This window comes from Corvus hawaiiensis, chromosome 10 (genome assembly GCF_020740725.1).
Source record: "Corvus hawaiiensis isolate bCorHaw1 chromosome 10, bCorHaw1.pri.cur, whole genome shotgun sequence".
NCBI classification, from domain to species: domain Eukaryota; kingdom Metazoa; phylum Chordata; class Aves; order Passeriformes; family Corvidae; genus Corvus; species Corvus hawaiiensis.
Window position 1 is genome coordinate 18,862,242 of NC_063222.1, and position 24,069 is coordinate 18,886,310.

Here is a 24,069-nt window from a genome sequence, read left to right on the forward strand (position 1 = left end):
CTATTCATTTAAATAAAACCCATGCTGGAGTATACTCCGTAGTGTTTTTTCTCTCTTGAGTTGTTGAGTGCCTTGGCAGACAATGATCCTACATAATTCCTGTGTACAAAGAGGTACTGCTGCCACCCTCCAACTTCCATCTTTCAGTGTAGCAAATGTAAGAAAGGAAGCTAAAACTAACATGCTCTTGGCTTCTTCCAAGAAGATTTTAGTCTGAAATCAGTTTATAGTAGAAGTAAATGGCTTGCAAGACTGCTTCTAGGATTGTGAACGTGACAATTAAAATGCTAGTCTGGGCTGCAAGACACCATGAGATGGCATGAAGAGCCAGATGATGTTCACTCTATAAACAGATATAATGAAATCACAGTTTATAGTTTTACATCTTTCTTCTTCGTGAGCATGTACTTACCAACTGCATTCCTGCATTGCTCTTGTGTTCGTGGTGTCATGAGACTGGATATGCTGAAACTGGCAGTGCTTGATATTATGAAGTGGTTTGTGTGGCATCAAAATTAAAGGAGGGATAAATATGACCATGAAGACAGGAAGGAAATTAATATATCAACACCTGTGAGTTCTGTCCTACTTCAGAAGTACTCAATATTGACAAAGCTGTTTGCATTAGCACCATGTGCTTCTGTCTGTGGGAAATTAAGGCTCTCTTTCATCTTCCAGCACTGGGCTGGAAGCTTTGTTGCTGTAATGAGCAGCAGGACACTGGTTCCCAGCTGGCAAGGCATAGAGCATATACACCCATCTCAGATCTCTTAGAAGGCAGCAACAGTCACAGTATGACGCTGTAAGGAGGCAGCAGTAGACATTGCTCATAAACTGATTGGAAGTATGTGTTGTGTCAGCATTTCCTCTCGTGCTGTGATTTACAGCAGGAGATGGGGGTGAGGAGGAGTTGGCAGAAGCCATGATTGCAAAGGGGAGTTTGGGACCCACCAGCCTTGAAGGTTGATTGAGTACTGGTGGTGGGTTTTGTGTCTGCTGATGGGAAATTTAGTACTCTGTGTCTTGTGGAGGGTAAACCTCTACTAGTGGAAAGCCTGTCAAAAAAGCGTGATTTCTAGATATAAAGACCTCAGCCTCAATAGATTTATCATTCTGCTGGGTGATCTTTTAAAGGCAGAAAATAAGCACTAAAAAGGAAGACTTTAGTAGTGGGAACTGTGTGTGATTATCTGCAGTGATAGGAAAGTTTATTAATTTGTGCACATCGCTGTTCTCTTAGCCCATTTGTTCCTCCCATCTGGTTAAGTTTTGAGAAATGCAAAAACATACAGCGTGGAAGAACAATTTGAAATGTTCGGGTATGAACAGAGTGAAGTCTCCACATTTTGAAGCACAATACCATATTTTGAAGAACAATATTAATAATAAACAACATTCTTTTTTTGCCTTTCTCTAGGACTCCAGAGCAGTGTCCGAGTGTGGTTTCTCTGCTGTCAGAGAGCTACAATCCCCACGTGCGTTATGGGGCTGCCATGGCTTTGGGGATCTGCTGTGCAGGCACTGGAAACAAGGTGAGGGCCAGAAGCATCTGTGGCCAAGACTGTTCCTGCTCCTTCCTGCCACAGACACGTTTGTGTGCAAACAGCACACGTGCAGATGGGTTTCTCACACATGTACACTGCTGGCCAGCTGGAGTACAGCACTACTTTAAATTCTTTAACTGTTCTGGGCGTAGAGTTTCTTTTCCTGCTTGTACAGAATAGATAAAATAAAAGAATGTTTTTATACATTATTGCCACATTCTTGGAATTTTGTCTTCAAAACTTTTCTTAGAGTTTTCTTACTGTCAAGTTGCCACTGAACTTTAAATGTATGTTCAGGACTCCAAAATCAATACTCCTTTGCCCTTGGAGTGCCAGTGACAGGAAAACAGCAGGTGTTTTGCTTAGCTTCTAGCTCTTTCCATCTTTCCTGTGCTACATGATTTATGGAAGATCCATGTAGTAAAGCCAAGTGCAATGAAATTTAATTAAATTTATTGTAGTTTCAGGAGTGTAAGTAACAACCAGTAAATTTTATTCTCACTTTACAAGTATCAGTGAAGGTTAATTCTCATGGATGGTAACAGACCTTTTATAGTAGAAGGATTTCCACTTCTTGCCATGGGAAGTGAGCACTCACTGGAACAAGCAGCAAGTAAACTTGGGAATAAGCTCCCTCTGCCTCTCCCACATGTGTATAATAATCTGTAGTGGTACAGAATTGCAGTTTCAGAACAGGTGTACAGACAAATATGTCATGCTTCTGAGTCTATGATAAATCTCTTGCTTATCTGTCTCATCTCTTCCTGTATTAAACACTTCGTGGCTCTTGCGTGAGCACTCCCGAGTGTCACTTGTGCTGCCAAAAGCACAGAATGCTGACGTGCACTGCCTGCCATCTTTAGTAGCTAAAGCATGCAGATATGAAAGCAAATCTGAGAGTCCTATTTTTATCCAGGTCGCTTTATTCTCAAGTGGAAGGTGGAATCAAGGAGTTAGTTATTTTTAATCTGCTGCATCTGACAAGTTAATTTAAGTGGAAATGCTTTTAGTCACAAAAATTAGTCTTGTTTTATTTCCAGATGCATTGTGTGATGACCTAAACCATCTGATTACACAGACACATGCCTTCCAGAGCTTCTATTAGCAGGTTTTGAAGGCCCAAATATATTCAATTTTGGAGATCAAAAAGTTCAGCTTTTTGTCATAGTGCGTGTTTCATCCATGGTACTGAATGCTTGCCAAAGAGTGAATGAGTCACCTTCAGGTGAAGAAGCACAGCCTCCAACTTAGCTCAGATGACAAAAGCAGTCTTAGTGAAGGCATAATGCTATTTTAGAAGTGGTTCTTTGAAATAATGTTCTGTATAAAATAAACTTGTTTTTAAAAGCCTCACCATAATGGAAGTAACACCAAGAGGGGTCTGAACTGGGAGTCTCTTGCACTCTGCACTCAACTGCATTTGCTCATGTCCTCAGTTTAAGTATGGACACGAGAGCACTCTGAACAAGAGATTACCTAAATGATGCTAAATGCTACAGGTTCTAACAATTAAGGCCAAGAATTTGGAATCTAATGTGATGAATGCATCTGTTGCTTATACCTATTGTTTAGCTGTTGCCCTATTTCTGCAGGTAGATCTTGTTCCACCCATTCATCACTTGTTTTTAGTGTTTATTTTCTTTTTCTTCCCAATTTTTAGATTAAAATCTACAGAAATACAGGTTTCTGCTTCATTTGCCGAGATTAGGCAAAACATTATAAAAAGTATATCTGATAGCATCAATCTGATAACCTTCCACTGGAGAATTGAAACCTGGCATACTAAAAATAGTAGTATTAACTGTGACTTTGTATTTCTTCATTTCTCTTAGGAAGCAATCAATTTGCTTGAGCCAATGACAAATGATCCTGTGAACTATGTTCGTCAAGGAGCTCTCATTGCATCTGCCCTTATCATGATCCAGCAGACTGAGATCACGTGCCCAAAGGTAGTGTGTCACACCTCACATACCAGCCTGTTAGGTGGGAAAATTGTCTTGGATGCCAAATCTTAGTGCTTGGCACTGCATTTAAGCATTGGCAAGAGACTGCACATGTCTTGTAAAGAGCCAGAGCTGAATGTGCAGTGGAAAGCTCCTGCTTGGATCAGAGCATGTGCTCTGAATGATGGGAACATGCCTGGTGGATGGCAGCATTCTAACCCTGGGCACTACAAGAATAAATGCTCTTCCTTGAAAGGCCTCAAAGCATCTTGTAATGATAGGAAAGTGACTGTGAAGACATTGGTTTTGATGATAGTAAGCTTAGATTTGGATGTGGTCACCATGCAGAGAGGTCCTGTAAGAACAATGTTTCCTTTGTAGTTAGTCTTAACATTTTTCAGGTGAAACAGCTTCAGAGCTGGCTTAGTGAGTTTATAGCAAATACTCCATTTTTAATGGAGTTTTCTGCTCATAAGGCGAAAAGGTTTGCATATGCTGTGTTTAGCTTTTAAAAGGAGGTTCCCTGTGAATGTGTGACAGGTGATGATATGCAAACATTTGTACAGACTAAAAGTCCACATTAGGAGAAGCTCTGAGGTTCCACATTTCACCTGCTCTGGTGAGTGGTGAGGCACAGCAGTAGCTGGTACTTTGCTGCTCATCTGCTGTATATGGGTTGCTTTTATTGTTGTCATTTTAGAAATTGAACTGTGATAAAAACAGCCACTTTTTACTTCATTTAGATGAGAAGAAGGAAAAAACCCTCTGTGTCCAGTGGAAAATTTTACTTGGGAAAGTCAGAGAAGGAAATCTACAAATACAGGTGTTTGGCTATTTCCAAGTCATGGAACATGAAAATTTGCTGGCAGACAGTTTGTTCCTTCAAATTATTTAAAAAAAAAAAAAAGGAAGAAAAATGTTAGTTTTCACTGAGCAGATTCTGGGAATGTTGTTTATATTATCAGAATTGTAGTTCAAGTGAATAAGCCAAGAATAGTAGTTCACTTGAATAAGCCAGTGGAGGACAGTAGACTTTTGTTGGATCCCCTTGTCTTCCAAAATACAGAGTTTCTGTAATGTGAAGTTGAATTTCATCTCTCTGTGGAAAGAAATTAATTGTTGTTTTTATTGTTTGTTCCTTGGTCAGGTGATTGGAATGCCAGGCCTCAATACAGAAGATCAGATTTAATTATTCTGTGTCGCTCTAATACTGGACAAACTGTATAGCTCTGCCATGCCTCAGTTTCCTACCTGAAAGAATTAAGGATGATACTTCTATATATGAAAGAACATTATGAGAATCCATTCATTTTAGTTTTCAAAGCACCCTAATCCTCTTGGAATGGGCATTGCAATCTGCTCTGAATCAGTCAGACATCCTAAAATGTGGATCACTTGCTGAGGCTGCCTGTTGGAGTTTCTGGCTTTTTGAGATAATAGGTGAAAGACTCTGTTTGTCCTAAAGAAATATGTGAGTAGGAAAACAGCTAGTGAAAACACAGATTATTTGAGGTGTGTAATAAGGCAGATCTTGTAGGTTAAGGGGGTTCTGGGGGTCCAGTCGGGACGGCCGGACGTAGACGGTGACGGATGGAGACGAGAGATCTCTATAGGCAGGTCTTGGGACACAGCCGGTTTATTGTAAAGGGCGTGGGTATTGGGGCACTGCTCAGAGCTGGTAGACTCAGCTCTGAGCAGGCCCAAGAGAGCAAGAGAGTGAACGGGTGAGAGAGAGAGAGAGAGAGAGAGTAGGAGCAAGAGTAGAAGTGGAAGAGAGGAATGAATAGAAGAGAGAATGAATAGAAGTGAGAATGAGAATGTCTGAAGTCCTGGTTACAATACAATAAATCATCTTCTGTACTGAATATTCTAATTGTCACTAACCAATCTAATACAAGATACAAATCCTATAGCATTTACATACAGCCTATAAGAGTTCTTATATTACCATAGAGTGTTACATCTTAACTTCTAAAAACTACTCTTTGGACCCCTTCTGCTGAGCTAGTAGGGTCTGCTCTGACCCTTGGACCTGTTTGCAAGCAGAGGGTATTGTTCCATCAAGAGGGGATTATCTTCAGTGGCCATACCATTGTTTTCTAGTTGTTCAGTAACTAAGACCTGGTATTTCAAAAGTGGCTTTCATTTCGATGTTGCCTGTAGTTTTCATATTCCCAAAATCTTTTGTCAGGCAATCATATTTCCAAGGCTTTCCTGTTTCATCTTCCCCAACAAGATCTCTTTCCCCAAAGAGGCCTGGAAACCTTGGCTTCCAAGTTATGTGTGATGCTTCTGCTTGATAAAAGGGTAGTTAAAATAGTTGGCCAGCAAATACAGGAGGAGATGTATAGTGTGGGGGTCAGTGGCTTGTTTAAAAATGGGGCCAGAAACTGAAACGGCTTGATGCCAAATTGTTACCTGATATAGATGCAGAAGGCAATTCATTGTCTAGTCATAGAAGCACTACAGATATTAAAAACCAAACAGAAACAACCCCCAGAATTCCAGATTACAAAATAATAAATAAAACCTGAAATATTCTGCCAATTTAGGAACTAAGCACAGAATATACAAATTTTGCTTGTTATAAATACCCCAAAAGTTGATTATAACCATTATGGTTTCTTGCTCAAAAGTAAAAGGAATATTTTGGGGGATATGCTGCCAATTAAGTTGTTTATTATCCATGGGAAACTTTTTTTGGAGCTCTCTGCCAGTCTGAAAAAAAAGTTACTCAACTCTGATGTGAAAGGGTGGAGTTCAGAAAAGGAGCCATTTTTGGATTGCAGGGACATATTTTGATCGGATTAGATTCCTGAGTGACACGTTGGACACTGTGCCAAAGGGTCTAATGTGATGGATGTGGGTATTTGCATTGCTGGATAAGCAGCTAGGAAGAGGAGTGTGATGATTTTTGTATCCCACAAGCTGTATGGTCTTGATGGGTTACAAAGAAGCTAAATTACATGTATCATCATCTCACTGCTTGTAAATCTTTGGAGATGCTTTGCGTGTGAGAGATGGTGATTTTAATAAAGAGTGGGTCATAGAGCCTGGCCAGCTTTCTGTCATTGCTGCTCAGTTTTGTCTGTTCTGGGATTTTATATTTTTTTTTCAGTAAACTTCTTACTTGTGAGCTTTGGGTTAGAAATACTTTCAATCCTCTTCTGATCATTTGGGGTGAAGACGGTAGCAAACAATCTTCCTTAAACAGTTTAGGATTTTTTCGGGAATTAACTGCTATCAGGGTTTTGAGCATTGCAATGCTGAAATGCCAGGAATAAACAGAGATTTAAGAATCAAAGTATTTTGGTTTTAAAATAGCCATTTTTATTGTGAGAAAAGGGTAAAAGTATGCCTTTGAAATAACTTCACTGTGATCTTCTCAATGTGTTTGTCCTCCTCTTTGTTGTGCTCAATCTTGTTTAAATGAATAATTCAAAGAGTTTAAATTTAAATAAAAAGTTTAAATAAAGAATTGTGAAATAAGGAATTGTAATTACATGAACGCTCCTTGAACTTGAAAGTTGTTTAAAGTCCATAAAGGGGTAGCAGGTGTTGAGTAAAGGTGATTTGGTCTCTTTGGAGTTGAAACAATTCCTCCATGTGCAGCCAACAAGATTTTTCCTGGCCTCTGTTGATACATTTAAGAACTGTATTAGTGCTGGATATAAAATATTAACAAGTTTATTTTGTGAAATGGAATCCTAAATTACAGATGTGATGAGGTCATCATAACAGAAATCAATGACAACTTCATTAAGTGTTTGTGACCTGCAGGGCAATTAAGTCAGCAGTTTTGGAGACAAAACTAAGTGTCGAACTACTTGAAAAAGTAAATTCAATTCCTGGTTTTGTGTTAGGATAGTCATCTTGGCAAAATGAGAAAATAATAAACAAGGTCAAGCCTTTTCTTCCATCCTCCTTCAGTCATATTGGCCTATTGTCTTCAAGATGTGAAGAAACCAGGACCAGATTGTTGTTGAGAATTTGTTTCTGTGGTTTAGATGAAATGCTAGGTCTTGCTAGGGTGCAATAATGATTTTTGCAATATTCTAGTTGCACCTTTACTTTACGAAAGCCTGATACTGTGAGATGTTTCTGCACACTCCTTCAAGAGGGCAAGTGTATGCAGAATAACTTCATCTTTTGAAGAAGATAGATAGAACATGCAAACAGTTTAAAACCTGTTTTATTAGATTTTATTAATGCTCATTCTTAAGAGCTTGCATTTGCCAGAAGCATTGTGCACATCACCTGCCAATATTTCCTGTAATTAACTGTTTATAAAATCTTGTTCTTGACAATCTCCTGGGCTTTATGTGCATGAATATTGACTGGTGGAGGGAGAAGTGGTAAACAGCCTGATAAATGACAGGCTTTGAGGTAGGAAATGGTGTTGTATCGTTCTTATATCTCAAAGTCTCTGTTGTTTCCTCACTGTTTCCAAGGTTCTGTGTTTGGCTTCATTTGAACTCAGTGCCATGTCATTTTGGCCAGCACTAATTATCAGAATGGGTTGTGTATTTTGTTAGAAAGATGAAATTACTCATTGTCTATATTTTAGTGTTCCTCCTGGAAGTTGCCCAAATAAATTTCTTGGTAGCATTTCCAAATGCTGTAGAATTTTTGAAGTGCTTGAAGATTTCAAGGGAGAAACAAAGCTTGTGGGTTTCATAGCATATGAAATAAACTTACACAGTACTTTGGGTTGTGCTTGTTGCTGTGGTTTGAAGGAAAAATAATAGGGGACAAAAGGGCTTTACTAGACAAACTCTGGCAGGTTTTGCTTCAACAGCTTAAGAAATGGCTGGCTGTTGACATCGTGCTCCATTTTGTAGGAGATGAGTTGCCCCATCACTTTCTCCAAAGAGATGGAGCATTGGCTCCATATGAGGTTAATACCTTCCTGAACCACTGCAGCCATAAGCAAAGATTTAGCAGTTTCCTTTACTGTGTACTTAAGATATTGCGGTGAACATACCATGGCATAAACTGTTACTGTATTAAATATTTTCTTTAATGATTCTCACTTAAAAGGTAGGAGTACAGTAGCAAAATTTGCTGATGATGCATCATAGGGGCATTATCAATACAGCAGAAATATTGTACAGAAATAATGGAATAAGTTGGAGGATTTCAGCAATAGGAAATGGAGGAAATTTATTAAAGTGCAGTGTCAGTCACCTAAGAACACAGAGTAGTTCTTGCTACAAACTCATCAATTGGTCTTTTATTCCAGTGACACTCCAGAGATTCTCAGGGTAGTCCTATAAGGTTTGCAAAATATGGTTTGGAAATGCACGTCCATCCTGAATATTTTAAAATCAGTATATGGATATCTTCAAGTGGGGAAAATCTCTGTAATTAATTATTAATGGGGTGACTTGTAACACCAGTGACTAAAGCTATTGAAAATGCAAATGTCATCGTAGGATGCAGAAATCGAGGATGCTTCCCTTAAAGATGGAATATTTGACTCATGCAGTCAGTTTTATAATCTCTCTCTCTTTTTCCTCCTTTTCATTATTTTTATCCAGGTCAGCCAGTTCAGGCAGCTCTATTCCAAAGTGATCAATGATAAGCATGATGATGTTATGGCAAAGTTTGGAGCAATCCTGGCACAAGGCATTTTGGATGCAGGTAATTCCCCAAACATTTAAAGCTGTCAAAATTTCTTAAACTTGTTTGGTTGCAATCACTGTAACAGCAAATTTCGTTTGGGAGATGAGGTGCTGGTTTTATGCCTCTCATGTCATAGTAGCAAGAAATCTCAGATTTCAAGGAATTTCAGCTAATTAAAGAAATAAACCCTGTTTTGTAGTTTCAGCTTATATCAGCATGTTTCTGTTAGGAGAGACTCAGCCCAGTCATTGGGGCAGAATTCATGTCCAGAAGTCTGGACAAATACAATAGTTTTTCTTTAAGTTGTTTTGTCACCCTGAATGTTGATTTATTATAGCATGATAGGTTGCTTCTTTATTTTTTTAAATCATCACCTGCTCCAGAAATTTGGAAATCTGCTGAGGTAACACCTGCACAATGCTGTGTCTGTCAATGGCACCTCTTTTCCAAGTTTCCAATCACAGTTTTTCCCATCTGGTCTCTTGTGCTGAGGCCTTCTCTTGCCATGCACATCCTTATCCTCTGTGATAGGCAGAAACAAGCTGTTTTTTCCTGTACTCCTGAGATCAAGATTAGTCCTGCAGTCCATAAGCAAAGGAGCCCCAAATTTGTCTCTGTGGCGTGGCTTAGGCGCAGCGCCCTGCAGTGTGGGTACAGTGTCTGTATGAAATCTCTGCATCTCCAGGCTGTGTGGTGGGGGAGAACAGAGTGCTGCCTGCACCTGTCTGCATGAAAGCAGGTTCAAAAAGCTTTCCTGGTGGGCCTGTGACTGTCAGGCTGCTCTGTCACAGATGACCAGGCCTGCTCAGAGAGGAAAGTAACAGACACTGCGTTCTTGCCTCCTGGGTGCCCCTCCTGGAGCTCAGACTGAGCAATGTTCTTGGCATGAGACTGTTAGAATAATTTTGGTCATTCCCATACTCATACTCTTTTGCTGGGAAGGCAGACACTAGCTGCTTCTGGGATTTTTCTCAGCAGTGCAGACCTGTTCTGAGTTCTGACCCTTAAGATTAAATCATAAAAATGCAACTAAAATCTTATTTGCTTTCTGTGTCACTCATGTATTGTATAATGACTGGGAAACCAGAAATGTCCAGTTTTAATAAACTTCATGGGAATTTGTGCCAACTTTAACCTCTTTATTTCTTGCTGAGAGACTCCAGGAAGGCTGTGAACTCCTTTTCTTAACCTATTGCCACTTTCATTAGAGCCTCCTAAAAGAAAAAATTCTTTTTATCTTTCCTATACAACTGGAAGTGCTTATCTGAAACAATGAGTTATAGAATTTAATTATCACTACCAGGAAGAAAAGGTTCTTTGTGTTATCTGCCACAGTTGGGGCAATTGAATTTAGTTTTTTGTTGGGTCTTTTTTTGGGGGGTAGGGGGGAAGGAAAAAAGTCCAGTTCTCTTCCAATGACAGGGTTTTATTAGAAGTGCAAGATTTCCAGTGCATGACTGGGAAATGAGGCACTGGAAGTGGGATTTTTGCTCTGACAATGAGGCAACCATTTATGCTGGTAGTTTAATGGAAGGAGTGGGGTACCTTGGGAGCACTGAAGTGGAAATGAAGAACTTGGTCATTGCCTAATTGATAAGCTTCAGCAGCTACATTTTTACTTTAATAAAATAAGAAAAAAGTAGACACAAAATTTAACTTAGGGTTTGGGGGGTTTCCCCAACCCCCCCTTGCCCCAGTGGCAGTGTGAATTTTGGGAGATTGACCTTACAGTACTACCCAAAGATCCCTGCAATTTTTTCTTTTGTGCTTTTTGAATTTTTTTTTCCAGGCATCATGTCACAGCTTTTATTCATCCAGCCAAAGATCTGGAATGTGTTCCCTTCCAGGCAGTCAGGGGTGTTATTTAATCATGAAGATAAATCACAGTTGTGCAGTATTATGTCTCCCCACCTTTCCTGCTCCCTGCAAAATCCTGGGAGTGAGGGTGGGCTGTTTGTGGGTATAAAACAGCAGAAAGAAGTAGCATGACAGCATCTTTTGAATATTAAATCTGTTGCTTGTTCAGGAAATACCAGAGATTGGATAATTATAGGTTCTAATTCTGAATTATAGGTTAAAATTCTGAAAATTAAAGTGCAAAAGTTTGATAAAGCCCAGTTAAGCTGCTTGTGCAACATTCAGTCAGCTGCTTGATTCAGAATATCTGCAGATAATCAAGGCCTGGTCTTTAAACAGTGATGCAGTAAAATAAATTTCAAAGTGAAGATGGGGGAGAAGACCAGAAATTTGAGTGTGCTCGCCATGTTTAAGGATAGCACAAGACCTCAGGCAATCCCTCCACAGTGCTGTGGCAAATTCAGGTGAAAGGGCAAGAGATTGCTGTCAGCAGCAGAGCAGAGTAGCAGTAGAAAAAGACAAGACCTTATCTTTGTCTTTCTTCAAAGAAATAGCAGGAAGGAGTTTTCCTGTCAAACAGCAGGAGATCTATTGCTACCACAAAAGGAAGAGGAAAGAGATAGAATATATGCAGAACATCCTACAGACTGGCATCAAAATGCCCCACCTTCCACTGCCTCTCCTGGGACTAACCCTGACAGATACCCAAGATGACAGTACTGCTTCAGTCAGGGCTTTCATTAGTTTTGGCAGGAAAAGAGAATTCTGTTTGTCTTTAAAACTCAGACAGCTCCATTACTGCGTGGCCCTGCTGAGGTGGCTGTTTGTGTGAGGCAGGGAAAAGCTACTCCAGTTTGGGATTTTCAGCTACAAAGTGGCCTGACTTTGCAACCAGTGGGTGTTTGTATTTTAACAAAGTTAACCTCCCTGCCCCGGGTCTTGTCAGCGGTAATGGACTTGCCTGGTGCCCTCTTCAACTCAATTCACTGTGTTCATCAGAAGATGGAAGATCAGATTAACACTTTCTCAGTCTGTCTGCAAGTCCAGTCTTTCAATTTTGTTTCTAGCTGGATGTTTCTGCATTACATCAACATATGGAGCTGTTTTGGTCTCTGCTTTGCAAGTACAAATCTAAGACTTGGTTGTCTGGCAGAGATGTAATTTTGCTGCAAATACTGCAGGAGCTTGTCTCTGTGCAGCTTAGATTGATAATGTCTAGAAACAACTTCTGAAGTTGCTGCTGTTTACATTTTTTTCTACTGAGATGGTGTAGAATAAAAACCTAGGCATATTTCTTCTGCATAACTGATAGTTCAGGGAGGCAGTCACAGAAAGAAAAATCTCTATATGTTCTGCTGTATATGTACTGTGTTCCTCCTGAGCCTTGTCTTGAGCATCATTTATATGCTGTGTTTTAAAACTGTTGATGGCAAAGGTTTGCCTTTTTCTCCCCCACTCACTGCCTGTACTTCTGTCTAACCTGTGTCCTGGCAAAATGAGTGTGGAAGAAAGATTGTGTTTGGGTACTGTAGAGCAGTGTGGTCTCTGTGCTGTACATCTGTTTTACTGAGTAAGCTGAGCTCACAATAAAGGAGGGAGGTGTGTTCCAGAGGAGGAAACTGGCAGCATTGTGGCCTGGCTTGCCACCCTTTGACAGCAACTGTTTGAGATGCATTGCTCAGGTATCTTTGTGGAGCACCCAGGAATGAATTCACTAACTTTTATGATTCCTTACAGGAGGCCATAACGTAACCATTTCACTGCAGTCAAGGACAGGACATACTCACATGCCTTCTGTGGTGGGGGTTCTGGTCTTCACCCAGTTTTGGTTTTGGTTCCCCCTGTCACACTTTTTGTCACTGGCGTTCACCCCAACTTGTGTCATTGGCCTTAACAAGGATCTTAAGGTATGTAACAAGAAGAGAGAAGAGACACTGAAAAGCTGCTTGGACTCCTTGAGTGGTCTGCAAGGCGTGTGCATGGATTTGTTGGTTTTCTTTGCATTTTCCACTTACTTGTGCCAGAAAAGGTACTAAATAGAAGAAATCTGAAAAACAGGCTTAAATTGCAGAGCTGATGGTGGGAATGGGGACAAGAAAAATGTAGAGAGCAGACACTGACCTCTTTACTTCAAAGTAGCTTAAAAAGAAAGGAACTCTGTTCAGAGTATTTGGGCAGAGACTGCCCCATTATCACTCTTGAAGGTCAGGGTTATTTAAAAAAAAAAGCTTGTTGCCCCCCAGCCTCCCAGATAAATTATGTGATGTTCTCCCCTAGGAATGCTAGCAGTGGGAAAAGAGGATTTGTTTGGATTCCTTGGGGAGTAAACATTAAACTGAGCAGCCATGGGTACTGGCACTTCTCTTCCACATCTGTTCTTCCAGCTGTCAGCTGTGGTACAGCCCCTCTAAGCTGTGTACTATGCTGGGTCTCCTGTGCTGAACAACTAAGATAGGAAGTTCCACAAAAAATCTTCTGGGTGTGGCAGCATGGGGGTGTTTAAGAACTTAGGTTGGCTGTCAAAAGATGCTTTCTACTCTTGCTTAAGTAGCTAAGAGTAAGAGAATGTGTGACACTGGTAACTCACCCCAAATGTACAGTCCTTTGGCAGGAAGGGAATGTCACTGCTTGGTTTGCCCTCGCGTGCATTGACAGAGCAGATCTTCACTTAGATCTTAAACCAATTTTGTGTTGATAACACACAAACACAGCAACAACATCAAAACCACAAAAGCTTTGAAGCAATGGAAACAAAGCATGGTGTGAATAGGATGGAGTGTATGGAGAGGGCTAGGAGAGCTTGCCAGAATCAAATTATAGAATAATTAAATAACATTGTTCTAGCTGAACCACTGCCACTGATAACAGTTTCTCAGCTTCCGGAGAGGGAGAAGGGGAAGCTTGTATTCTTTAGAGGATCTGTGTTTGTCTCTGCTGGAAGGAAAATGAAGCTGAAGTAATTATTCTGCTGTGGATTTTTCCCCACTTTTCTAATTTCTAACATCGTTTTAAACTCTTTGTCTTAGATGCCAAAAGTCCAGTACAAGTCCAACTGTAAGCCGTCCACATTTGCCTACCCCCCGCCTCTTGAGGTACCAAAGGAAAAGGAGAAAGAAAAGGTATTTGAGCTGGCTTTCTGTGTAAAGACTAACCCCTTCTCCCTCCTAGTATAAACACTGGCTTTGGTGGTACTACCAGGGAATTTAAAGAGCAAAGGAAAAATTGGCAGGTGCTGTAGTCTCTGAAAGAGAATTCTAAGTAAATTTTCCTGCTGTGCCTGGGACTGTTGCTGATTGTGGCATACAAGTGATTTGCTACTGAATTGCTGCAACCTCCCTTGTCTGAAGTGGTCAAGCAGACGTATTGAATAAAAAACCGCTTTCCATGCCCTACTGACTTGTATGTGCAGCACTCAGAACAGCAGGGTCCTTGTCTGTGACTTGAGCTCCAAAGTGCTGCTCCAGTGCAACCATTGAGAATATTAGGTGGGACACCTCTCAAATAGTCCCATATGGAAGGAGCAGTGGGCCCATGTGCTAGAATAACAGCTGTCAGCTCCATGGATTGCAAAAAGGTAAGTGTGGCACTGGGAATATCTCGGTATTGAAAAGGAGAAGATAAGACCTGTGGGATCACAAGCAGGACAATAGTGGAAGCAATTTGTCTCCTGGCACAGGATGGTAAAAGCTGTTGAGCAGAGCGCAGCAGCAGGCAGAGCAGCCTTTAGGGAGCAATTGCAGCAGTGGGGACCTCAGGCATGTCATGCTGATGAATGACAGGGTGTGAAAACTGTAAAACATTTTACCAGAATTGAGTGCTGGGCAGGACAGATTTCCAAGCCACTGGGGAATCCAGAAATTAACTCTGATGAAAGGCAAAGCTCACTGCTCATAGCTGTTTTCTTGCCTTTGAATGGGATGTGAATTGGGCAAATCTTTTCTCTTTAAACTTCCCTGGCCAAAAGTTAAAATGTGCCAAGAACCCACATTTATTCTCACCAGCAACGTGACAAATGCTCTTTCTCCCTGACCCTCTCAGAAAGCTGCTGCCATTTGTTCCCAAAAGTCTCCAGCCTGGGGGGCTGAAGCTCAGTATACAGTGTTGGGTCACACTGAATGCCTCATCTCTTGCCATATCCAGGTTTCCACTGCTGTGCTGTCCATCACTGCAAAAGCCAAGAAGAAGGAAAAGGAAAAGGAGAAAGAGAAGAAAGAAGAGGAAAAGATGGAAGTGGTGGGTGCACACATTGAAACTTAAATTTCCTCTTCCCCCCCACCCTTATAAATGTGGAAGGTGTCTCATGAAAGTTGGCACTCACTCACCTCTGTCCTCTCACCACCTGTGTTACGAGCAAAGCACTGACACACATTGCTGCAGACACTGGTTAGCACCTTTACTCTGTGTGTGTGCACTGTTAAAAGCAAGAGGTGCTACTAATTGTGAATCTGTTATTTCTGAGAAATAAATCTTCCTCAGTGTTGTTAAGTAACTGACTTCCTTAATGGCAAAAGCTTGTTTTGACAAGTTTTTGTGCCTTTAACTGCATGAACCTTATGAGTATTATTTCATTACTTGCTGTTTTTAGACCCAGAGGAATTTTATCTCTTATCCATGTAATTTTCTTACTAATGTAGAAAAGGTTGTAGTAATTTCATGTCCTTGGGACCTCTGGCCTTTTAAAAAGGAGTGTTGTAGCAGTTGCTTGATCATGTCTAATTCACCTCGAGAGCACTGGAGAGTTTAAACTTTCTGTTTTTGCACATGCTTAACCTCCTATTCTGAAATGTTCACCATTTGGCAGCAGTCTCTTATGTGCTTTGGCCATCTATCAAAATGCCAAACATTTATCCACACCCAGCTCAGAAGCAACTGAGGTTTGAGCACAGGTTCCATATGCTGCTCAGTAGTTCTGGTGATTGCTTTGGTCTTCTGATGATTTCTTTCAGCTCATAGACCTGACACTGGAAGTTGTCATCCTCATCTGCGAATAATGTGGCAACCTGGAGCAAGCTGAGTAATGGAGAAATGAATTTTTGGTGGTTGCTGTAATTTGGAAAACATATGCCAGCTAAAATTCTTTCAGTACTAACAGAAGACTCTTTCTTTTGTGCCCTGCTCATAAATGCAAATATTCCAAAAACAACTGTAAGCTGAAAGTGCATTATGGACCCATAGAATTCTTTAGGTTGGAAAGACCTCTAAGTCAAACTTAACCCCAGCAATGCCAAGGTCACCACCAAACCATGTCCCCGAGTGCCACATCTACACATCTTTTAAATACCACCAGGGATGGTGACTCCACCACTCCCCTGGGAAGCCTCTTCAAGTGCCTGACAACCTTTTTGGAGAAGAAATTTTTTCTAATATTCAATCTAAACCTTCCCTGGCACGACTTGAGGTCATTTCCTCTTGTCCTGTGTCTTGTTACCTGGGAGAATGACCCCCACCTATCTCCACCCTCCTATCAGGGAGTTGTAGAGAGTGATAAAGTCCCCGTTGAGCTGCCTTTTCTCCAGGCTGAGTCCCTCCAGCTCCCTCAGCTGCTCCTCACAGGACTTGTGCTCCAGACCCTTCCCCAGTTCTGTTGCCCTTTCCTGGACATGCTCCAGCACCTCAGTGTCTGTCTTGTAGTGAGGGGCCCAAAACTGAACACAGGCTTTGAGGTGTGACCTCACCAGTCCCAAGTACAGGGGACAGTCACTGCCCTGGTCCTGATGGCCACACTATTGCTGACACAAGGCAGGATGCCACTGACTTTCTTGGCCACCTGAGCACACGCGGGCTCATGGTCAGCCAGCACCCCCAGGTCCTTTCCCTTCTGGCCTCTTCAATTTAAATTTTAGTCTAACAAACCCCACACATGTTGTGTAAGATCAAAGGTTTATGTGTAAAATAACCTTCCTAGACCTACATAGGTGTGGCCATGTTGTAGGCACTGAGTGTCATGCAGCTGGCCCAGAAAATTAATCATCTCATGCAAGCAAGGTATAATCTCTGGGTTTTGGGGTTTTTCTCCTTTGTCAAGTTTCCTTGTCACCAAACATTGCCTTTTCTTTGAATTATTCTTACAGTTCTATGTACTAAGCAAAATGTGTTGAACATATGCATATTTCTTCTAAAATTGCTACAAACTATAGTTAAATGCAGGTGTTGAAGCAATATATTAGAAGGGGTTCACGTGTTGTGTCCATGTGTGTCCAGGCTTTTAAAAAGTTTCCTTGGCTGAATCAAGCAGAAAAACAAGGATAGCAAAAAAGGAGCTTGCTGCCACCTGCTGTGGTTGAATTGAGTGTTTTGTCATTGTCCTTATGTTTTAGAGGTATCATTGCTTTCCTGTTTTTCTCTTATGGCTGTTATATGACTAGTAATCCATAGCTTCCAAGGGATCTGCACAGCAACAAGCAGCTGCTGTGCCAGACAAAGTCCTGTCTGCTGTTACAGGATGTGCCATGCATTCAGTGGTGTTCCCGATAGTTTCCTGTTGGTGGTTCCCATCTTTTCTGTGGTTTTTTTTGTTTGTTACTCAGATGTTTCTGAGCAAGAGGGAAAACGTGATCCACCTTCTTAAGTATGTAAAGGATACTGGTTTTTTTCCTTCTGTTTTTTCCCTCTAGCTGCTGAGTCATTGGTAAGGGAGGGATTCACTGCAATTCCCTAGGGAGATGCTGAGGTCAAGGCATTTTGGGTGAACTGCTGTCACTACCAGTAGTGTGAAATGTCAGTGATAGCTTTATAGCTGCAAAAATACAAGGGCAGCTTTTGGCAATTTTCATATGCTCGGTAATGATATTAAAGAATCTTCAGTTGTTACAAAAAGTGGTGAGTGAGTTTACAGAAAATGTATGAGAAAGGGAAAGCAGAGGTTAAACTGTTCCACTGCCACCTCTCGCTGAACTTGCTTTCATCTGCAGCTGAGAGTGAGGCATTGCCTTGCTGAGAGCACTTAGATCCACGCTGGCATTTTCTGTGCCAGCTGATAGATAAATATTAGCATGTTCCTCAGCAGAAGAATGGTTTCTCACCACACTTTGGAATTGCTGCCTGACTGTACCTTACCCTACTGACTGTGAAAGGTTAGAGGTTACTGCTAAAATCAGGTTGATCTTCTCTTCTCCCTCCACAGGATGAGAATGAAAAGAAGGATGAAAAAGAAAAGAAAAAAGAGCCTGAACCCAACTTCCAGCTTTTGGACAACCCAGCCAGAGTCATGCCTGCTCAGCTCAAAGTTCTCACTATGACAGAGAGCTGCCGGTACCAGCCTTTCAAACCAGTAAGTGTCACCTTCCCAGTCCATATGCTTGGCAGAGCCTTCCTAGTGCTGGGCTTGTGTGTAAGGGCCCAGAAGTTCTGTGTGTTCATGAGAACTCACAGCTGGTGCAGCACTGGAATGTGTTGCAGAGATTTGCAGCTTTGCTGTTGTCATATTTCCTTTTTTAATGTCCCTCTCTCCAAATGATCCCATGCAGTTCTAGTTGGGGGAAAGTCAGAGCCACTGCTAACCTTTTCACCATGTTAATGCTGCTTTAATTTTGTTTCTTCTTGTACATATGTCAAATGCACAGCATGAAAACCAATCAGACATACTCTGTGTATTAATGACGTTGCTGGGAACATAAAGACTGAGCCATGATCTTTAAAATAGGCTGAGAAGTTGTATAGCTTCATTGTCAAAGCAGTGAAATACATTAGGGCTTGTGCTGTAGCTTTATTATCCTGCAGTGGGATTTATACCTAAATAGAGGGGTTTTTCATTGAACATATTTCCTATTAAGTTACATCTGGCCTTAGAAAAGTGCCTTCAGCTGTGATTGTCAGATGGAAAATGAAGAAGTTCTGTTAGCACTAAGCCCAAGGGGTAACTAACTTCTTGGTGAGATGCTCAGATATATTGCAAATCTGATAAGCTGGCTCCTGAACTGTAAATCTCCTGAGTCAAAGTCTTCTGCCTTTTATTTTTGTTCAAGAAATAACACCCTTGACTTATCCCATTTCCAGGATTATGCATGGGAAAATGCTGTTCAGTAGTTGTAATACTTTTTCCAGGAAAATAGTAATGTTTTTAATAAATGGATTTCCTGGAATTCTATCAGCACATTGGAATTCTCTGTGCACCGTTGCTTTTGAAACATCTCCTTTAGCAAAGCTGTGGAAGGGTTTTTTAGTTTCTATCCTTCAAAAGGGGGTGACCCAACTGCTGTTTGGGTTGGGACGATCTGCTGTGTGTTCCAGAAGTGTCCACTCACTGAAATGTGGACATACACAGCTCTTTGCCTCGGTTTCAAAAGAAGCTGAGTCCTTGGGGGGGTTCAGTTTCCTGCCTTAAGCCCCATAAATAGGTTTTGAAGAGAACAGAACAGTGCAGTTTTTGCTGGGATTAGGGTGTGAACCAAGGAACCTCTTGGAATGGAGCCGTTCTGGACCTTTGCTCTGCTTTGGGGAATGCCAGAGTAAAAGACCTCTTTGAAATGCTGTTTATAGCCTGAAATCCTGCTGTGGCCAAAGCCCTGATCCCAGCCAGGCGTGACACAGCACTGCCTCTTTGCGCCTTGTGTTTCAGTCCCAGAGGTGCTTCAGCCTGCCGAGATGTTTGGTTGTGATCTTTGTAATTAATTCCCCTTTGTTTTTGTGAGGTTCTGCTAATGGGATTCCTCACTCGGTGGAAGCTGGTGATCAGATTAGTCTCTGTTTCAGAGAACCTCCTGGGAGGCAGCTACACAAAGAGGCTTCACTAAGCATTGTAAACCTGAAAAGATGAGCCTTAGAAAGCAATTACAGTTCAATTAGTTTTCATGTGGAAAGCCCCAGAATGGGACTGGGGTAAAGCTGTGAATCCAGATGTCACCTTCTATTGAACTGAGACCTAGACAGAAGAAATAAAAAAAGTAACCTGGATAGACTCTGCCTGTTCCATGCCCTTATCAGACAGAGATCCAGGTGAGTGTCAGATGCTTTGCTCTCTGACACTCATTCCTGCCAAGGAGTCTCATATGGCCTAGGATAGACTCTGTGGCCACAAACACTCCACCATGAGGCAGAGACAAGCAGCTCGAAATGCTCATGGCACTTGTCTTGCAGCTTTCCATTGGAGGCATCATCATCCTGAAGGACACCAGTGAGGATATGGAGGAGCTAGTTGAACCCGTGGCAGCCCATGGTCCGAAGATCGAGGAAGAGGAGCAAGAACCTGAACCACCAGAGCCCTTTGAGTACATTGATGATTAAGACCTGAGGTACAGTTTAGTGTGCAGAATCACCTTTTTAATCCCAAAAAAGGAATAGCCTCTTTGTACCAACTGAAGCAGTTATCAGCATCCAGCACTCTTGGTTTAGCTCTTTGACAGCTTGTGTGTTAGATTTAGAAACATACTCTGTTCTAATTTTAAGCGTTTGGCAGCTTAGGAGAAGTTCACAAGTTCACTGTTTTGGGTCAGGCCTGACCCAGTTGTTCTGGATCTACTCTCTAATCTGGCAGGCTTGACTACTCTTGAGTAGAGCTTGGCTGGGCAGAGAGCAGTGCAGGGGTCACAGGGACTAGTCAGCTCCTGAAAGATGGTTCCAGAGGGGCAAGTAGTTTACATAACAAAGCTATCATGTACTTGACCTCAGGGTGCCAGGATTTGTCAAAACAGAGCTACTGCTCTGCTTCCTAAAGTTGTCTTGTCTTCACAGCAGTTCTTAGCAGAATTTAAAGACACTCTAGTCATGGGCTCTGTGGTGCCCTCTGAGCCCAACGCAATGATAGTAGTAGATCTGTTCCAGGCAATAAATGGTGAAGTTCTCAGGTTCCTTGGCTAAAGTGCCTGAATGGATGTACAAGTTTCTCACTGAGAGGCAGAAATCCAGTTGCTGTATTTCCAAATATGGCCTGGCATGTCCCAGGGCTCCCACGAGCAAAGATTATGCACTTGAATTGGTGGATGGGCAGGAAAACAAACTCCTTGCTGAAAACTATAAATGTTGCTTCAGTGACAGGCTCGGGTGAGTGTGTGGGGCCAGCCACAGGAAGCCTTAGTTAAACACATTTGATTTTCTGGTTTCTCTCTCTCCCTCCTCCAGGGTCATGTCATCTAAAGAAGACATTATGCTTGACATCAGAAATACAGACATGACGACCTTCCTATTGAGATCTGATGTTCAGTGCATGCAGCCCCAATCTGTGCTGAGCTAAAGCTGACAGTCCGTGTTTTATGGCTGAAGAACAGATATATGCTATTTAGTGTACTCTTTCACAAAACCTTGTTTTCAAATAAATATATTAAAAACTCTTGACAGAAAACTTGCTGCTTAACAAAAAAAAAAGGAAACCTAACAACTTTTGTTCCCCCCAGATGTTAAAAACTAGACTCAAATTGTGCATCTTTGTTTAGCAGAGCTTGATTGATTGCTCCTCTGTACAATCATTGGGATCTGTGCACACCTCTGCACTTGTTGAGGCCGAGCAGGGTCACAACTGCAGCCTGGCCCAGCCATAGCAGTGATGCCACAGAGGGCAGGTCGCTGCTTGCCAGCAGCTGCACAGATGAGGTCTGCTTCCAGATTACCTCTGTGATCTTCCCCCTTGCTTATCCTGGTATTCATGTGATGGTGTGGGGCTGACAGAAGGGCTCTGGGTGTTAATGAGGGAAGTGGGGGCATGTTTCTCCTCGTTTCACAGAAACCCTTTTCTTTTGTGTGTGTGCTTTCACTGTTTTCACCAAATATGAGCAAAATAGCTGATATGAGCAGGTTACATTGCAGGCCTGGATGGGGTGGACCCAGACATGTAACTTGTCTCACTGATGTGCATCATTAGCTAAGGGGAAATTTTAGTCAGGGATACGGAATAAGGAGAAGTCAGAAGGAAGGAATGGTGCTCCACCGTGCACTATCCAGCTGGCCCTTCACCTTTTGGGCTGTAACGCTTCAAAGGGTGTGTCAGCAGCAAGCCAGAGCCCTGGTCTGCTGCCAACAAATGCTGGGTGAAGCTTCATCATTTGAAACAGCACATAAATTGAATGAGGTTTTTATTGTATGTGTGTGTGGGGAGAGTATTTGCTCCACATGAACATAGCACAATCTCATGTGCATCGGTAATAATGGAAGACGAATCTTGCATGTAGTGCCTGGGAGCTTCTCCAGCAGATGGTTTATTTTGGTTATTGTTACTATAGCAGTGGGATAGTCTGCTTTGTTCTCTGCAAAGCTAAGGAATACTGAGCAGAGATGTGGGACTGAAAACCAGTTTTGAGTCCTAGGCTTCAATCACAAGTTCCTCAAGTTGAAATGTCTCAGTAAGGTTGCTGGTCAGAGCTTGCAGTTCTCAGCATGATCCAGATCTGTTCTCTGCTGGAGTGGAGCCAAGAATGAACCTGAAAAGGCTACAGACAGTTATTGTCAGTAAAGCTGGAAACAAAGAGGGAACCACTGCTCCAATCCCATGGTCAAAGACCTGGTATTGTGGTGCGAGAAACAGAAGCTGGACAAATGTACATTGTGTGAGTCTTCTGGTGCTGCAGTTCCTTCCCTCTGAATGTATCCCTTACTCCAGCATGTTCTGCCAATGCTGACCAATATGGTGTGTGGTGTGATTCAGGTAATTTGTTAGTAATGGCTTGTGTCATAAAATACGGTGGAGAGGGGAGGACACTGGGAGGAGAAGAAAACTCTCAGGTTGTTCAGCAACCTGCCAGAGGCCAGATATTGCTGGAGGATTTCTAGAGTCCAAGTAGAAATGCTGGGAATAGCTGGCTGAGAAGGACCTAAAGTCCTGCATTGGTGCTTTGGCCAAGCTGTGAATGCTCTGCTGCTTTTCACAGGACTTTTGGCCGCACTTTTCATATTGCAACAGATTTTTCACGGTAACCAAAACAACCTGATGCTTGCTACAGGTTCTCAGTGAGGCTGTGTAAATCTCTATGTGCAGAGCAGCTCCCACCAGCGACTGGGTACTGCCTGGGGCACCACGGAGGAGTCCTGATTCTTGTGCTAAATTATTTTCTTGTGCCTTCGAGATCCCTACTGCCTCTGGCAGTGATGTTTCCCGGGAGCTCCCTTAGCATAAGCAAATGTAAAAACCTCAGCCCCAAACTGATTTTTCAGCTGCTATTCTGGGTCCATGTAGTAAGGTTACACACAGGCAGCCAGACTCTTAGAAGAGGTTTTGGTGGCTGTGGAAGAAAAAGGCCATGTGTGCCAGGCTGGGGACACCAGGAGGGAACTGGGAATTGGCCTGTCCTCACTTCCCCATCTCTGCCACTCATTGTGTTTTCTCTCCACTGTGTAAATGCATGTGGGAAGTGTGGCTTAGGATTGAGAACACTTACAGAAAAGCATCCACTGTTTTTGCTTTCTCGTCCAGCTGCTGTTTTTTCCTCCTTGGACAGGAGGATGCTGGTCTGTGCCTCATGAGACACGTGTAGCTCAGGCTGTTTTCTTGCAGGACACTGCTCAAAAGACTCCAGACAGGATGAGAAATGCTCCTACAGGGTGCTTTTGAGAGCTCGTGTCACAAAACATGTTCAGACTATAGAATGATCCCATACATGCAATTTTTTTTCTGATGTCTACATAATTCTTCAGTTCACTAATCAGGCTGCTGAGGGTGCTGCTCTGTGACCACTTGAGGTGTCACACGGTGCTTGAATGAGGTGCTGAGCTTTGCTCAATTTCCAGGGTGCCACTTGGGAAATTTGGAAATGGCCAACCTGTGAGTGTCAAAAACAACACGTGAAGAGGCTTATACAGCCCTAGAGGATTCCAGTAAACCTTTAGGAAGAGTCTAGGAATGTTCTGGAGATACAACAGGAAACCTCCAGAAAGACTAGAAAAACATCAAGGGAATGGCCAGGAAATGTCCAGAAATCTTCTGGAAAGGTGCTAGAAAACCTCTGAGAAGGTTCTGGAAACCTGTGGGATCCTGCCCCCATACTAAGGGGTCTGACCAGTTTCTCTCAGGCAGATGAGGCCAATAACCGCAGGACTGACTCAGTGCTTTGAATTATGTCATTTCGTTTCAGTGACTCATTAGTGCTGATTTCTGAGGAAGTGTTGCTCTCCTGGGCCTGTCTGGGGATGCTGTGGAGGGACCCACCCTGATTGCTTGCCAGGGGCTAATTGGACCT

General features: G+C 42.2%; 1 protein-coding gene across 1 annotated transcript in view; it reads left to right on the plus strand.

Annotated features, from left to right (window-relative positions):
• Positions 1-21,236, plus strand: part of PSMD1 (proteasome 26S subunit, non-ATPase 1) — a 64,314-nt gene extending 43,078 nt beyond the window's left edge. Inside the window, exons 17-25 of the mRNA XM_048314130.1 lie at positions 1,418-1,532; positions 3,377-3,493; positions 9,028-9,130; positions 12,707-12,876; positions 13,996-14,088; positions 15,110-15,202; positions 18,093-18,239; positions 20,045-20,199; positions 21,026-21,236. Of these exons, the coding sequence (XP_048170087.1) occupies positions 1,418-1,532; positions 3,377-3,493; positions 9,028-9,130; positions 12,707-12,876; positions 13,996-14,088; positions 15,110-15,202; positions 18,093-18,239; positions 20,045-20,191 (985 nt within the window). The 3' untranslated portion in view covers positions 20,192-20,199; positions 21,026-21,236. The remainder of the gene's footprint in view (positions 1-1,417; positions 1,533-3,376; positions 3,494-9,027; positions 9,131-12,706; positions 12,877-13,995; positions 14,089-15,109; positions 15,203-18,092; positions 18,240-20,044; positions 20,200-21,025) is intronic.
• The last annotated feature ends 2,833 nt before the right edge of the window (positions 21,237-24,069 follow it).